A 15871-nucleotide genomic window follows, 5' to 3' on the forward strand; every position below is an offset into this window, starting at 1 on the left:
ATTTACAGCCAATTTTGAAAGAGATGCATCTTAGCTCTGGAAATTGTTATTGGATATGTCAATGCTGTTGTAATGAAATGCTTCTTCTAAGTATGTGGTTATTAAATAAATAATTAAAAAAAATATATCCTAGAGCCAGTGAGACAACTCAGTGGGTACAGGCACCTGACAGGTGCTGATGCTCAGCCTGGCAACCTGGGTTTATTATCCAGGACCCACATGGTAGAATTGACAGCCACAAGTTATACTTTCACTTGCAAATGTACCATTTTAATGCAGAAATACACACTCTCATACACACACACTAATACATACATATATATATATTCACATATATATAAATAATTTTTAGCATACATATATTCTAGTTAAGTAGATGTAGCTGTTTCCTGCATGAGTCCTATTGGGAATCTACAAAGCTGTACCTGGGTGGAGAGCATTCCTTCATTCATTTGCCATTTTTTTCATGGATTTAGCTTTTGTTTGATTTAGCTTTTTTTTGAGAGCATACTAATTGAGCAATTTGTATTCTTTTGGAAGAAATTTTAAATGATATCTTATAAAATTACAGAAAATGTATAATTTATAACCATAGTATTTCCTTGCTTATAGACTAATCTTGTAAAATCTTTTTATGTAATTTGATGTTCAAAGAACATAGAATTCTTGGCTACTATCTGAATAAAAGATTTATGTATCCTAAAAAAAAAGAATGTGTTCGAGCTGGGCATGGGTGTGGTGGCTCACGCCTTTAATCCCAGCACTCGGGAGGCAGAGCCAGGTGGATCTCTGTGATTCAAGGCCAGCCTAGTCTACATAGCAAGTTCCAGGACAGCTGGGGCTACAGGGAGACCCTGTCTCAAAAGAGACCCCCCCCAAAAAGAATGTGTTCAACCACTGAATTCACAGTTTTGTGTGTGTGTCTGTGCATGTAGACATGGATGCCCATTTGGGTGTCCTCCCCTGTCGGTTTCTGCCTTACTCCCTTGAAACAAGGTCTCTCACTGAATCCTAAATCCTGTTTCAGCTAGGCTAGTGGCTAGCAAGCTTCAGTGGTCCTCCATCTTACTCTCTTATCTTCCCACACCCCCCTCAACTCCCCACCTCACCTCCCCAACCCCCACACTAGGGTTATAGGTGCATGTGGCCATGCCTGGCTTTTGCATGGGTGCTGGGAACACGATTGTATACAACAGGCCTCAGGTCTTCAGCAAGCACTCTTACTCACTGAACCATCTCCTCAGATCTCTCTTTTCACTTTTTATTTTGAGGTAGCATCTCAGTTGCCCAGAGTAGTCTTTTTTTTTTTTTTTAATCTTTTTTAAAATTTTTATTTATTATTTTTATTTTATGTGTATGAGTATATTGCCTGCATGTATGTGAATGCACCTATGTTGTACAAAGCCTCAGAGGTCAGAAGAGGGCTTCAGATTCCCCTGGAACTGGAGTTAGGGACGGCTCTTAGCTGCCATGTGGGTGCTAGAAATCAAACCCAGGTCCTCTACAGGAGCAGTCAGTGCTCTTAACCACTGAGCCATCTCTCCAGCCCCATGTAGTCTTTTTTTAATATTTTATGTGTATGAATGTATTGCCTGCATGTATATGTGTACACGTGTCATGCAGTGCCTGAAGAGGTCAGAAGAGGGCGTCAGAGGCCCTGGAACTGGAGTTACAGACCATTGTTAGCAGCCATGAAAGTGCTAAGAACTAAACCCAGGTCCTCTGAAAGAGCAGCCAGTGCTCTTAAGCACTGAGCCATCTCTCCAGCCCTCCAGACTAGTCTTAAACTCACTCTGTAGCCCAAGCAGAATTTGAACTTGCAATCCTCCTGCCTCAGCTTCCTGACTATTGGGATTATAGGCCTGCACCACCATACCAAGCTAGAAAAGTGTGTGTGCAGGCCAGAGAGTGATATCAGATGTCTTCTTCAGTTGCTCTCCACATTATTTTTTAAGATAGTCTCTCACTGAAACTAGAACTCACCAATTCAGCTAGACTGTCTGGCTCAGCAAACCCCTGCCTGGCCAGGAATCCTGTCTACCTCCCCAACACTGAGAATACAGCTGTGTGCTGCTGTACCTCTCTTTTATGTGCGTAGTTGGTATTGAATTCAGGTTTTCATGTGTGTGTGGCAAGCACGTTACCAACTAAACCCCTCAAAGCACTTTTTTTTTTTAGATTAAGATATATACACCTGAGGGTATATATAGCTCAGCAATACTATATGCGTTTAGCATGAAGAAAGCCCTACCACCAAAAAATGTTTTTTAATTAAACAAAATTAGGATTTTTTAAAAGATTTATTTTTAATAATGTATATGTATGGGGGGGTGTACATGTGAGTACAGGTGGCTATGGAGACCAGAAGAGGGTATTGGATCTCCTGGAGCTGGAGCTTTGGACAGTTTTGAGTCACCCAATGTGGGTTCTGGGAACACTTGGGCCCTCTGTAAGAACAGTATGCACTCTTAACCACTGAGCCATCTCTCCAGCCTCCAAATCAAGATTATATAGACACAGTGACACATACCTGTAGCCTCAGCACTTAGGTTGAGGTGTGAGAATTACTTCAGTCCACAGAATTCAAACCAGCTTAGGCAACATAGTGAGATCCTGACTCTTAAAAAATTAAATGAAGGGCTGGTAAAATGACTCAGCAGGTAAAGGTACTTCCTGGCAAGCCTTATGACCTGAGTTCCGTCCTTGGGACCCACATGATGGAAGGAGAAAATCAACTCCAGCAGGTTTTTCTCTGACCTCCATACATGAAAAAACACACACAAAAACGTAATTTTAAAAAATTAAATTGCCAGGCATGGTGGCACACACTTTTAATCCCAGCACTCAGGAGTGCTGAGATTAAAGGCGTGTGCCACCTTGCCCACCTGATACTTTTTTTTTTTTTTTTTTTTTTTTTTTTTTTTTTTTTGTTTTTTTGAGACAGGGTCTCCCTGTAGGCCCAGCTGTCCTGGAACTCACTATGTAGACCAGGCTGGCCTGGAACTCACAAAGATGTGCCTGCCTCTGCTTCCCAAGTGCTGGGATTAAAGGCATGCGCCACCACCCCCAGCTATCTGATACTTTCATAATAAAAACTTTCTACTAGTGTCAAATACTGGCCAGAGACAAGTTGGTCCTGGGTTAGGTTTGTAGGTTACCAGAGCCAACACTGCCTATAACACTCCACACACTACCCCAAAATGAGCTTAGTGGCAAGAGCTCGAGGGGTGGGAATGTGACCTGACTTTCTCAGGATCACAGCAGGGAAGAAGCAGAGCTGAAGTCTGCCTTTTAATTAGCTAATCATACTAGGAGGTGTACCTTCCTTTCTCCCTGGACCCAGCCTTCCCCAGATCCTCCTTCCTGCTCTGCATAAAATAAAACCTGGCCCAAAACAGGCAAATCTAACCTTGAGCGTAGAGGTGGGTACCTCACAAGCAATCACCATCATGGGCTTGGCATACATTGCAGTGTGCCCAGGGGAGCTGCTCTGAGCTCAGATTTCCAGGGAAAGCTGTTCAGAAGTTGAGCCTCACCTTGAGAATACATGTGCACACAGTGGATACGCCTCTTCAGCTGCTGCAGGCGCTGGTGCATCTCCAGGGCACCCATGCTGTTGCACTGGTTCAGTTCCCCCTGGACAGCACAGACAAACTTCACCTGCAACAGCGACAGAGGAAAGGCGGGAAGCGGGAGGGTTGCTTGCCTGCTCTACCCTCCAAGCTTGGCACCCTTGGCTTAGGAAAGACCCTGTCTGCACCCCTCAACGCCCCTCAGCCCAAGTCCCACCCTCACAGCTCCGCCTTAACGGACAGCAGGTAGAGCTGGTGTCCTGCCCTCGGTCCGCACCCATAAGAAGGAAAAGAGCCCACGCTGCTCTAACTCAGTCTGCTTGCCCTTGCGCACGACCCTCTCCGCCAGAGCCGGGTTGCGGTCCAAGGTGCGGAAGAGGCGGCGCAGCGCCCGCTCCGTGTAAGTCGCAGCCTGCCTCTCGAAGTCGTCCTCAGAGATGAGCTGGCAGAAGGACACACTCTGCGGAAACTCGCTGTCAAACTCGTCTAGGACTTCCATTCGAAAGGGGCTGCTGGAGACGCGTCTGTGCAGCTTGGGGCCGGGCTCCGGACGATGGGGGACCTTTCCAGAGGGCCAGGCTGGCGTCCCGGGAGGTGACGGGAGCCCGTCGGGGCGGGAACTGCGGGCCGTACTCACTCTTTCCCCACAGCCAAGGGGCAGATTCAGATTCCCCAAACTACCCACCCCCTCCCGCCTAACCGCAGCCAGAGACCCCGGAGGCAGGGGACGTGGCTAATACACGTAACAATAACCACCGATCTGGGCATGCGCACTGGAGCCTCCGCTGGGGTTGTGGAATGACTATGGGCCATCCTAAGCCTTCAGGACTTGGATCTCCTTGACTGTGACCACTCGGGAGACGTGGTTATCATCACTCTAAAGCACAGTAGCTTGCAGTCTCCTCCCCACCCTGCTTCACTAGTCTGTCCTAAAGAGAATCTGGCTCCCAGTTCACCAAGGAAATGTCCAAAAGAACTTCCTTCTGCCCCAAAACCCTCTAGCTTTGGCCTTTCCGCCCTCTCCATTTTCGACCCTATTCTGCAGCACTACACACATCCCTCTCCAGATCCTGTGCTGTCCTCCCGTTCATGATGACTTCTTTGCTCTATACTCTGTATCTTGAGTCCCTTCTGCCCTTTTCCTCTAGCCCCACTAAAGCATTTCTGAAGATTCTGTCTTCATCATATCTCTTAAACAATCTTCCCCACCTTTTGGTCTTGGTCAAAGCACAAAACTGAACTAACTCAAACCTTCCTTGAGCACATCCAAGATAAGTACAGGGAGGGATTACTGGGCATCTCAGGATGAATGCATACGGATTCTAACAAGCTGCTTTCCCAGGATCTCCTGGGTCAGCCACTGGTCCATATCCACCTTAGCCACTAAGGAGGGTGCATGCCAGGCTGCTTCCCCTGAAAAGCCCTCCATCAGCTGAGACCCTTGTATGTACTGGAGTAGTGCAATCAGATTTTTTTGGATACTACAGGGAAACCAGCCCTCTAGTCCCAGCTTCCCTCAACACAGGAGTCAGGGACAAGGTGAGAAAAAGAGGAAGGATGTATGTTCAGAGCACCTTGCCTAGAGGTATAGACAGACTCCAATATATTGGGTTCAGCCTCCATCCTTCCCCTGCCCCTTGTGGGACTTATAAAATGAACTTTTATATACCGTGTGCTTTTTGTCAAGAAAGATAAACATCCTCAGGGTCAGTGAGATCCCTAACCATACTCAGCACTTTATATGTCTATTTGGGTTTTGTTTTGTTTTTGGGGTTTTTTTTTTTTTTTTGGTTTTTTTGTTGTTGTTGTTGTTGGGTTTTTTGTTTTGTTTTGTTTTGTTTTTTGTCTTTTTGAAGCAGGGTTTCCCTGCTGGCCCAGCTGTCCTGGAACTCACTATGTAGACCAGGCTGGCCTTGAACTCACAGAGATCCGCCTACCTCTGCCTCCCAAGTGCTGGGACTTCAGGCATGCGCCACCACGCCCTGCTCTTTTTGGGTTTTTTAAAGTCTATTGTGACAGCTGGGTGTGATACTCTTGACACTGGGAAGGCTGAGGCAGGAAGTTTTCATGGGTAACATAGACCCTGTCTAAAAAAGTAGAAGACTGGTGATGTAGCAAGCACAAGGCCCTGGATTTGATTCCCAGCACTACATAAACTAGACATGGTGACACATGTATGGCCTCCCCCCCAGCAGAAGCAGAAGATAGCCACAGCTGCTTTTCAATGGCAGGTACAGAATCTACATAGGAGTGAGGGCTGGCCACCCTCTGCCATGCTCTTTGAAGCCCAGGGGACAGGAGAATGGCTTGAATCCAGTGATCCTGAGTTCAAAGAGCCCCAGGGAGTCAGGACTAGGAGAAAAAGGATCATGTGTCACTTCCCCTTGTTTCCTTATGAGTGCCAGGGCTTATATACCTAGAGTAGGATTGAAACCAGTTTTCTCAGACCAGGGGTGAAGGGTACTCCCAAGAGCTAATCTGGAAGCCTGGGCCTCCTCTCAAGGAGACAGGCCTGGACATCTGTCACTGTGCACCTTGTGTCAAGTCTTGATGGTAGAGGTAACCCTGCAAGCACACATACCCAGGGTCAGGCTCCTTAGAAGTTCAACTCCAGTTCTGCTACTACAGCTAGAAAAGCACACAGCTCACTGCTTCTCCTGATTAAGACTATCCTCCAGGGCTGGAGAGATGGCTCAGCAGTTAAGAGCATTGGCTGCTGTTGGAGAGGACCCAGGTTCAGTTCCTAGTACCTACCCACATGGCTGCTAAGAACCATCTCCAAGGTCCAGGGGATCTAATGCCCTCTTCTGACCTCTGCGGGCACTGCATGACACAGGTACACTTCCATACATGCAGGCAATACACTCATACATATAAAAATATATTTTTGAAAAAAGACCTGTCCTCCTGTAAAGGAGCAAGCAGGTGTGGCTAGCAGGCCTCCTCTGCAGACTTCCTGTTCCAGGTCTATACATCCATCTCAGATAGTACACTCACGCTGAGCTCCATGCCTCAAGGTGGTGCCCTGGTGTAAAAGCTACCTCCTGGAGGGCCTGCCTCTTCTCCCTCTCCCCAAATCCCACTCAGAACACTCCTTACCTTCCTAGTTTCAAGCATTCAGGAGAGGCTGGGTCCTGTTCTTGGTGTGGATAAGGTTGAGCAAGGCACAAAAAGCTCCTCCATAGGAAGAGATCAGCATCTGTTTCTCTACAAGGCCTTGGAATCAATTTTGTTTTGTTTTGTTTTTTTGAGACGGGGTCCCAGCATAGTCCAGGCTGGTCTCCAACTTACTATGCAGGCCAGGCTAGCCTCAAATGTGAGGCAATCTTCCTGCCTTAGCCTACAGAGTACTAGAATTACAGGCATGAGCCACCACTATGCCCAGCATGAACTCCCCAATCTTAACCTGGGGAACCAGTGTAGGAAGAGCTTCAAACTGGAGCCTTTCCAAGTCTAGGGTCTCTCTGCCTTTGTACTAGTCCAGCCCTAGACTACCATCCCCAACACTCACCTTATCTTCTCTGTGATGGAGGGTCCAGTGCAACTCTGTACCCATGCATAATTAATCCAAGCACTTACCCTCTTGGTACCTCAGCTTTCACAGGTGGGAAGAGGAGTGAGCTCAGTGGGTGGTAGGCCTGACAGATGCCCTTTCATCATTGCACTGCTTCCCAGTGGCCCACAGTAGTGCAACAGGGAAAGAGTGTCGGGCAAGCCCATTAGCCACTCGGGATTGTGGGGGTGGGTAGGATCTGAAACCTAGAATGCAAGCCCACTGGGGTGGGGCTTCTGCCTGGGGGAAGGATGCCCTCTGACCCCAGAGGCACAAGCCTGGCTAGAATCTCAAGCTTCCATAGAGAAGGGAGTGGAATGAGGGGGGAGGGGATGGTCTGCAACCCAAAGGAGCCAGGCCTGGAAGGAGAAGAAAGAAGGGATCATAGGTGAGGGAATGATCCCCAAGGCTGGTCCCAGATGCTTTGACAATATCATTGCACTGCTTCTCAGAGCACAGTAGTGCAACCTCGTCAGAGCACCAGCAACCAGCAGGCAATACCCCAACGCCCTCAATGCAGAGCGGGAAGTTCAACCATGATAGGTGGGTGGGGCCTCTGTCCAAGACTTGGGGCGCAGAAGGGATTCCAGCCGAGATTGCAGCCCTTGGGGTCTTCAGAATCCGACAGCAACCTAACATTCCCAACGTGGTTCAGAGTCTGGTGGAAGGAGGACTTCCCTGGAGAGAGCTGAAGGGCCAGCACCAGCGGGGACTCACACACAAAGGAGAGAGACCTGCGCTCAGCGCCAGTAGAAGCCAGCTGGTACTTGGAGCGAGTGGAGTGAGCAGTTCTGTAACTCTGCTCCCAGCTTCGGCCTGCAGCTCCAGAATAAAAGGGGTAGCTGACTAGCGGCAAGTGAGACTGTGCAAGCTCAAGACCAGGTCTCCTGGCCAGGTGCCCCCAGTATGAACTCGGTTCTGAGCTGAGCATTCTGTCCTATCCTTCTTCTGCCCCGCAGAGCAGATGAGAGCCTCGAGCTCCCTGCAGTTCCCTACCCAGGGAGGGCCTGGGGGTCCTGATGGCCTCCCCCGCAGTTCTGGCCCAGCAGGGCTCTTCCCACGCCCCCCACCTCAGACCCGCCACTCACACGAACAGACACCCCTTTCCCGCACGACGGGGGCAAGGCGAAGATTAGCTGGAGGGGGTCCTGGTCGTCATCCGCCTCTGTCCTACCCGGACGACTCTGCACCTCGTGGCTCGCTCTCGCCCTCGGCTCCATCTTTAACCCTCTGACAGTCGAGAGGGCTGAGCCCCTGACTCCAAGGCATAGAGCCAGGCTCATTGGCCTGCGCCAAGCCGGAGCTTTGCTTCCCGCACACCTATTGGCTACTACCAGAGCGATTTCAAAATAGCCTCGGGGCTCCGATTGGCCCCGCGGAGCCGGAGTTCAGGCTCTGAGGTTTTAACAATGAGTTCCACAAACACTTTCTCCTCATTCATAACTTATGAAAAAGAACTTTGCCCGCCTTTTCTTAGCTCCTATCTCTGCAGGTTTTCTAGTGGTACGCGTGAGGGCGCTTCGATGCCCGCCGCACAGCTGAACACACCCGGGAACCGGCTGAAATGCCCGGGAAATGTCGGAACCCCTAGCAGTGCCTGTGGTTGCATGGGGTCTCAGGCCTCTTCATATTGTATGCGAGGTTTGCTCATTGTGTCCCTGGGATGGGGCAGTGAGTCAAACAAGGTGGCCTTCCTTCTTTCTGCCCAACTTCAAGGCATCCCCTGAGCGCAGCTTAGCAGGAACGTAAGGGAGATTCTGGGAAGAGGATGCTTGGGTATCTCTGTGATTGTGAACCACTTTGTGGGTAAGTGTTCATTAAGTGACCATGCAGAACTGATAAGTGAGAAAGATACATGGCACCTGCAGTTAACTGTATATTGGGAATGGGAGGAATGTGTGTGTAACTGAGCATCTGTACCTTCTTCTGTTTTATTCTCAGTTCAGTAGTTGAGAACCGATGTTTTTGAAGCAGGTAGAGCTGATTTCAGTCTCCAGGAACTTAGGTTGTCTTCTTGTCTTCTCTGAAAAAATTATTTTATTTATTTATTTTTGAAACAGGGTCTCCCTGTTGCCCCAGCTGAGGTCCTGCCTGCTTGAGTCCTGGGATTAAAGACAAGCGCCATCACATCTGGTCCTTTTTGTTGTGGTGGTTTTTATGTGTATATTCTATGTGTATGAGCATATTGCCTGCATGTATGTAACTGACCCGTCCCCTGGAACTGGAGTTCAGGACGGTTGTTAGCCGCCATGTGGGTTCTGGGACTTGAACTCAGGTCCTTTGCAAGACCAGTCAGTGCTCTTTTTTTTTTGGTCTTTTTGAGGCAGGGTCTCCTTGTAGCCCCAGCTGGCCTGGAACTCACTATGTAGACCAGGCCGGTCTTGAATTCAGAGATCCACCTGCCTCTGCCTCCCCAGTGCTGGGACTAAAGGCATGTGGCACCACACCGGGCTTGCTGTTTCTTAAGATCTTACCATATACTCCTAGCTGGCCAGCAACTACTGTATAAACCAGGCTAGCCTTGGGCTTATGGCTAGCCTCCTACTTCTTCTGTAGTGCTGGGCTTACAGGCATGACTCACTACACTGCCTCTCTCCACAAAATTGGTACCAGAATGTCAGTTGGAATATAGAGACTGGAGGATCAGAAGTTCAAGGGTAGTCTCATGAGTTGTAAATTCAAGACCAGTCTGAAATACAGGGTACTGTCTCAAAAAAAGAAAAAAAAATGAGCAAAGCATGGTGGCACAGGACTTTAATCCCAGCACTCAGGAAGCAGAGGCAGGCAGGTCAGCCTCCTCTACATAGCAAGATCTAGGCCAACTGGGGATACAGGAGACTGTTTCAAAAAACAAAGTTTTGCTGCTGCTTTTCTGCATGAAGCCAAATGACCTGCTCCAACAGCATATTAGTCACCAAGGATACCTACCTGCTGTGCACTTTCGAGTTCTTCCCTTAATTAGCAATGCCTCAATGCCTTCCTGGGTGTGTACAAGCATACATCTGGACATGCACAGGGTGTATCCATACTGGAATGCCCTACCTCATACTTTCTTGGCACTTACATTTACAGAAAGAATAGCCCCTTGCCAGCACCCATGACTCACTCTACCTGGAATCTTATTCTAGCTGTTGGAGTCCCTTATCCAATGCACAGAGTGAGAAATACTTGTAGAGTAATTGCTCCCACTCACCCAGCAGCCCTCAGCCAATGAGAGGAGATGCTTCGCTGAGTACATTCCTTGCCTCTCAGATGGTATAAGTTTGGTGGGATTCCCCAATGGGACTGAATTCTAACTGCCCATGGGGAGACTTGCTCTACAATGCGTGTTTCCTTTCTCCTTTCACAGTCCCATGGCTGTCTCAGCATTTGCTAGGATCCCCTCCCAACAATCTGCTTCCATCAAATCTTCTCAGATCCCAAGTGATGGAGAGGAATGCAAACTTGTAGATGATGCTCAAGAATTTAGCAGTAGCTGGGTGTGATGGTACATGCCTTTAATCCCAGCACTCAGGAGGCAGAGGTAGGCAGATCTCTGTGAGTCTACATAGTGAGTTTCAGGCTAGCTGGAGCTACAGGAAGACCCTGTCTCCAAAAGACAAAAAAGAAACAACTACAAGAAGTTGGCAGTGGAAAGGCCAGGGTTTCATAGGGTAGGAGAATAATCTGGCTACAGCTTTTCTCTCACCCCCATACTTTAATAAAGTCAATTGATTTCTCAAATACATGTGCTCTTCTCACCCCACTCCAAGTCCTATATAGCCAGTTGCCATCCTAGCTCGGCATTGCCCCCAGCAGCTCCCTTAAGCCTTTAGTTCCCAGAAGCCTGTCATTTCCCCCACTGCCTCTAGAGGCCACAGATGCACTAGCAGAGCTGTTAGTCACTTGATTTGGGGACTTCTATTTCTTCTGCTCATGTTTTTATTTACTTATTTTAACTATACACTGAAGCCAGGCATGGTGGGGCATGCCTTTAATTCCAGCACTCAGGAAGCAGAGGCAGGCAGATCTCTGTGAGTTCAAGGCTATCTTGGTTTACATAGTGAGTTCTAGGCCAGCTGGGGCTACAGGGAGACCCTGTTCAAAAAAAAAAAAAAAAAAAAAAAAAAAAAAAACCACCTATACACTGAATTACGTGCATTTCTCATTTAATTTTGTTGCTAGGCCTTGTGTATGATAACAAGTGTATGACAACAAGTGTTCTACTGTTGGGCTATGTCCCCTGGATATAGCCTCATGTATTCCAAACACCTACTCTATCACTGAACTTAAATTTCCCCACACCACAGCCCTCTGCGCCTGTGTTTTTTCTGAGACAGGGTCTCACTATGTATCCCTGCTGGCCTAGAACTTGCTATGTAAACCATTCTGGCCTGGAACTCAAAGATCTGCCTACCTCTGCTTGGACTAAAGGTGTGTGCCACCATGCCCAGCTTATTTTTAGTTTTAATTTTGTGTGTATGTATATGTGGATATGCACACACAATTGCAAGTACTCATAGAGGCCAAAAGAGGGCTTCAGATCCTCAGAAGCTGGAGTTACAGGCACTTGTGATCTGCCTGCTGTGGATACTGGGAACCAAACTCAGGTTCTCTGGAGGAGCAGGAAGCACTCTTAACTACTGAGCCACGGCTCTAGGCCCCTGCTCCTGTCTTTAAATTATAGTACTCTGACTGCCCAGACTGTGCCTCCTCTTCCAGGAGCCTTCTCAGGTTTCTACAGGTGGTTCTTTGGGGTTGTCTTCCCTTGAGATTCCTTTTGAGGTTCTCCTTTCTCTTTCAAGCCTTGGAAGGGTATGGTGGGGGGTCTGAGATGCAACAACTTGGGCAGGCTGGGGAGGGGAGGGTGTCATTTATAGCAAGCATACAGCAGCCTGTGCTGCTAATCTCCAGTAGACAGGTGGAGTCCTCAACAAGCCATTGATTAGAGATAAGTGTCAAGACTGCCACAGTCACCAGGAAAGTGGAGTCCTCACAATAAGGGATGAGTGGATTCGAAAGTTCTCTAAAACTGAGGTCCCTTGCCACAAGACCAATGAAGGGTAGACAAACGAGTTGACTGCACAAGGCAGTATTAGAGTTCATGGACAAGTATTGGGAAAAAAAAAAAAAAGGTTTGGAGCCAGTGAGATGGCTTGGGATAAAGTATGTGCTGCACAAGCCTGACAGCCTGAGTTTGAGACCTAGAACCCATATAAAGGCAGAAGAAGAGAACTGACTTACAAAGTTATCCTCTGACCTCCACATGTGTTGTGCCCACACACACCATGCATATGCATGTGCATACACACACACACACACATACACACACATACACACACACACACACACATACCACATGCACACACAAAATAGTAATAATAAATAATAACTTGTTTTTAAGTTTGAACAGGTTCAGTACCAAAGCTGGCCTGGGGATAGGTGAGATGGTAAACTAGGCCAGGGATAGCTGGCACCTCCTAGTCATCCCTGGGCTCACAGCGAACATAATCACAAACCAACATTCTTTAATCACAAAGGCACTTAGGGACCCCTACAAACCCAAAGTCTCCCTCACAAGAGTGGCCTTGCAGATTCCCTACCCAGCCACCCTCCTTTCACCCACCCAACATTCAGAGTTCATCATGACCTACAGAGGGATCTGCACCAGGCTTGATGAAGATGCCCTCCATGGCCTTCCATGTGTTGTGAGTGTTGGCACTGGGCATGCCATGCACCTCATGCTGCCCACGGATGGGGTTGCCATACTGCTCACCAGTGACTGACAGGAACACAGAGGTGCCCACATGCTGGAAGCGTACAGTGGCCTCACGCTCCCAGTGTTGCCCAGAACATCGTACTGTCCACAGGTCCAGGTCGTCACCCTCACCATCTTCCCCAAAGGCACTCACCTCCTATGGGTGTGAAGTATGGAGGACAGTTACCACCTAGAGCACAGAGTATTCTAGAGCTACATGCTTAGCAGTGGCACTTGCATCCAGTATCCTGGGTCTCTGGGTCCTTTCCCAGAACCCCAGCTTCCATGGTTGCCAAGGCAGACATCAGCCAAGCAAGCTCTTCAAATGCATGTAGTACAGCTTTGCATCTGTCTGTGTAGTGAACACTGACCTCTGGAGCTAAGGCTTCCTACTCCATAATCTCCCAGTCCTAACCTCTGTAAGGCCCAATCCCCCAGGCTGCCAAACTAATGGCCAAGTTCTCTATCTCCAACATTCCCCTCTCCCCCCAGAAATGCCCCAAAGCACTGTCAGTTTCTTCCCATGATCCTACCCCACCATTTGTAATGATGCTTTAGCAAAAGCTCTTCCACAGCGGGTGGATCTTATCCCACTTAGCAGCCTGAGTCTTTCTGCAGTTTCCTATTGCCTATTGGCTGTGTGGTCCCACCCCCGCTCCCGCCCCCCAAATAGTAGTTAGTCATTGATCTCTTCCAGTCCTTTTCCCAGGTCTAGGGATGGAAGTTCCATGGGTCAGAACCCAGAGCAGGAGCTCCAAAAACACTTCAGAATAGAAACAACCATTTCACAACTGAGCTTCAGACAATGTTCTGTGTGTGTGTGTGTGTGTCTGTCTGTCTCGCTGTGTCTCTTTCTGCCTCTCTCTCTCCCTTCCTTTCTCCCTTTCCATAAACACTTCTGAACCAAAACTCCCATTTCACAGCAGCTGACCCTCAGAGTAACCTCTCCGGCCCCTCCCCGCACCCCATCCCCCACCGTGTCCCGCTGTCGCCCGGGATCGCGCACGCGCAGCCTTGGAAGGGTTAGGATGGGGGCTTGCCTGGTTGTTGGACAGCGGCGACGGGAAGTGGTGCGTATGCAGGTTCTTGCCGGTGAGCACGTGCGTGAGCCTCACTGCTTGCCCACAGCGCACTGGGACGCCGCGCGGGCACCCGCCCTCCGAGCCGCCGCGGATCCGCCAGTAGCTATTGGCGTCGTCAGATGCCTCCACGCCGGTTACCGACTGTTGGCCGCTGCCTGCGAAGGGACATCCCACCCCAGCCCCGGAGCTCTGTCAATCACACAACTCGGACCCTCGTCTAGGACACTCAGAAGTTTCCCCCACAATCCCCACGCCAGGATCCCATTGGCTCACCCCTGCCCGCGCCTGACCCCCACGTCCCTACGGCCCCTCCGTGTCCCCATCCCCCGGAGCTTGCCTCTCATGGCCCCCAGCGAGTCTAGACTCAGCCGCCCTGCTCCCCGACAGCCCACGGACCCCTAGGACCATTTGGCCTCCGAGCCTCTGCCCCCTGCGTCCCAGTCACCAGCCCGGCGCACCGGATCCGTATTTGATGTCGTGCGAGTGCAGCCGCACCCGGTGGTGCGTATTGAGCAGCTTCAACACCGACCCGCAGGTCACGAGCCCGGCGATGGTCTTGGACGCGCCACCGCTCGGCACCGACAGCGCCAGCAGCAGCGCCAGCAGCAGCGCCAGCAGCGCCCGCTGGGCAGCCCGGCCCCTGCTCGCGCCCCACATCGCGCCTGCAGGATTCCAACCGCTCCAGACCTGGGGCGCTTCCGTCCCGACCCGGGCCAATCCGACTCTGACAGCGCCCTCTCACGGCAGCCAATTGCCAGGCCGCGCGCGCCACGCCTGCACTGCCATTGGATCGCTGTGGAAAGGCCCCACCCCCAGTTTTGCTGAGCGACAGCTGGGCGGGGGCAGGAGACACTAGGAAGGTTTTGACTGGTCCACGCTTCAGAGGACTCACCAATGAAAGCCAAGGGACTAATGGCTGCAGCGCTGGGCTCTGAGAGACCACCGGGGTTGCACCTGTGCGTGAGCACGCTGAGCTTTGCTGCCTTTGAACACTTGACTCAGGGTCTTAAAAGCACCCCGTGTCGGAACTGCTTGGATCCTGGACCCCTAGATTTCAATCGTGTGTCTTCAGATCCTGGGCCTGAAGCTGTATGGCTTCGTGGGTCCTTAAATTTTGTGGTCACAAAGTGGACAGATCCCAAAGTTACTGAATCTCCTGCCCCCTCAGTCCTTAACCCCAGGAGTTAACACCTCAGCTACCTGATCATAGCCCCCTATTCTGTCACCGAACTATTTCAGCTCTTGGACCCTGGGGTCTCTGCATACCCTGGCCATGCAGCTACTACAATCCTTCCATGGCGGAATCCCAAGGTTGCTGAATTAGTCAGCAGAAAGCAGCGGGCAGTTATGATATTGAGGGTAGTGCAGTTTATCACAAGAAAACACCAAAACTGTGAGGAAATCACAACCTGGAGAAAGCAAAGGACTATCGAGTCCCAGGTCGGCTGGATAGGGTCCTGCGTTTCTGCCTTCTCAGGTTTGTCTTCCAGGGAGGAAAACTTACACCACTGCTTAATCCTTCATAGACTCACACTGACTTCACTCCAGGCTCTATGCTGGAAGCGGTATGTGTGGAAGGGGTCACAGAGGAACTGCCTCTGGGATACAGTGCCAAAGAGGAAGATGAAGTATGCACCCGGGGCACTAGCATGACAGGCCTTAAAAATTCATGTTTAGAGGCTGGAGATATAGCTTAGTTGGCAGACTGCTGGCCTAGCATGCACAAAGCCCTGGGTTCAAACCCCAGCATGCCAAAACTTGGGCAGTAGGAGATTAAAAAGGAAGTTCGAGGTCTTCCTCCTAGAGAGTTGGTGGTCAACCTGGATTATATGGGAACTTTTCTTTTTTTTTTTTTTTTTTTTTTTTTTTTTTTTTTTGGGGTGAAAGGGAAAAAACAAGGGTTTGCTGCAGATGTAAAAATAACAAG

At 49.7% G+C, this 15871-nt stretch overlaps 2 protein-coding genes across 2 annotated transcripts in view; both read right to left on the reverse strand.

Annotated features, from left to right (window-relative positions):
• LOC103741446 overlaps positions 1-4784 on the reverse strand; it is a 27009-nt gene extending 22225 nt beyond the window's left edge. Inside the window, exons 1-2 of the mRNA XM_008842225.2 lie at positions 3850-4784; positions 3537-3660 (exon numbers count right to left, since the gene is read on the reverse strand). Of these exons, the coding sequence (XP_008840447.1) occupies positions 3537-3660; positions 3850-4071 (346 nt within the window). The 5' untranslated portion in view covers positions 4072-4784. The remainder of the gene's footprint in view (positions 1-3536; positions 3661-3849) is intronic.
• Positions 4785-12612: 7828 nt separating this feature from the next.
• On the reverse strand, positions 12613-14669 carry Sdf2l1 (stromal cell derived factor 2 like 1). The gene is made up of 3 exons (XM_008842226.2): positions 14403-14669; positions 13903-14099; positions 12613-13019 (listed from the first exon to the last, which is right to left on the reverse strand). Exons 1-3 carry the CDS (start codon positions 14599-14601, stop codon positions 12738-12740), a joined length of 678 nt encoding a protein of 225 aa, XP_008840448.1. The 5' UTR covers positions 14602-14669; the 3' UTR covers positions 12613-12737.
• Positions 14670-15871: the final 1202 nt, after the last annotated feature.

Source organism: Nannospalax galili, unplaced genomic scaffold (genome assembly GCF_000622305.1).
Source record: "Nannospalax galili isolate Female #2095 unplaced genomic scaffold, S.galili_v1.0 scaffold321, whole genome shotgun sequence".
In the NCBI taxonomy this organism is placed as follows: Eukaryota; Metazoa; Chordata; class Mammalia; order Rodentia; family Spalacidae; genus Nannospalax; species Nannospalax galili.

Bases quoted from the DNA above. Each gene is read 5' to 3' on its own strand.
- Sdf2l1 (XM_008842226.2), bottom strand. From the start codon at position 14,601: ATGTGGGGCGCGAGCAGGGGCCGGGCTGCCCAGCGGGCGCTGCTGGCG. The intron at 14,100-14,402 runs GTGCGCCGGGCT...GTCCCTTCGCAG, and splicing joins CGACATCAAATACGGATCCG to GCAGCGGCCAACAGTCGGTA. The intron at 13,020-13,902 runs GCAAGCCCCCAT...TCACACCCATAG, and splicing joins CGCCGCTGTCCAACAACCAG to GAGGTGAGTGCCTTTGGGGA.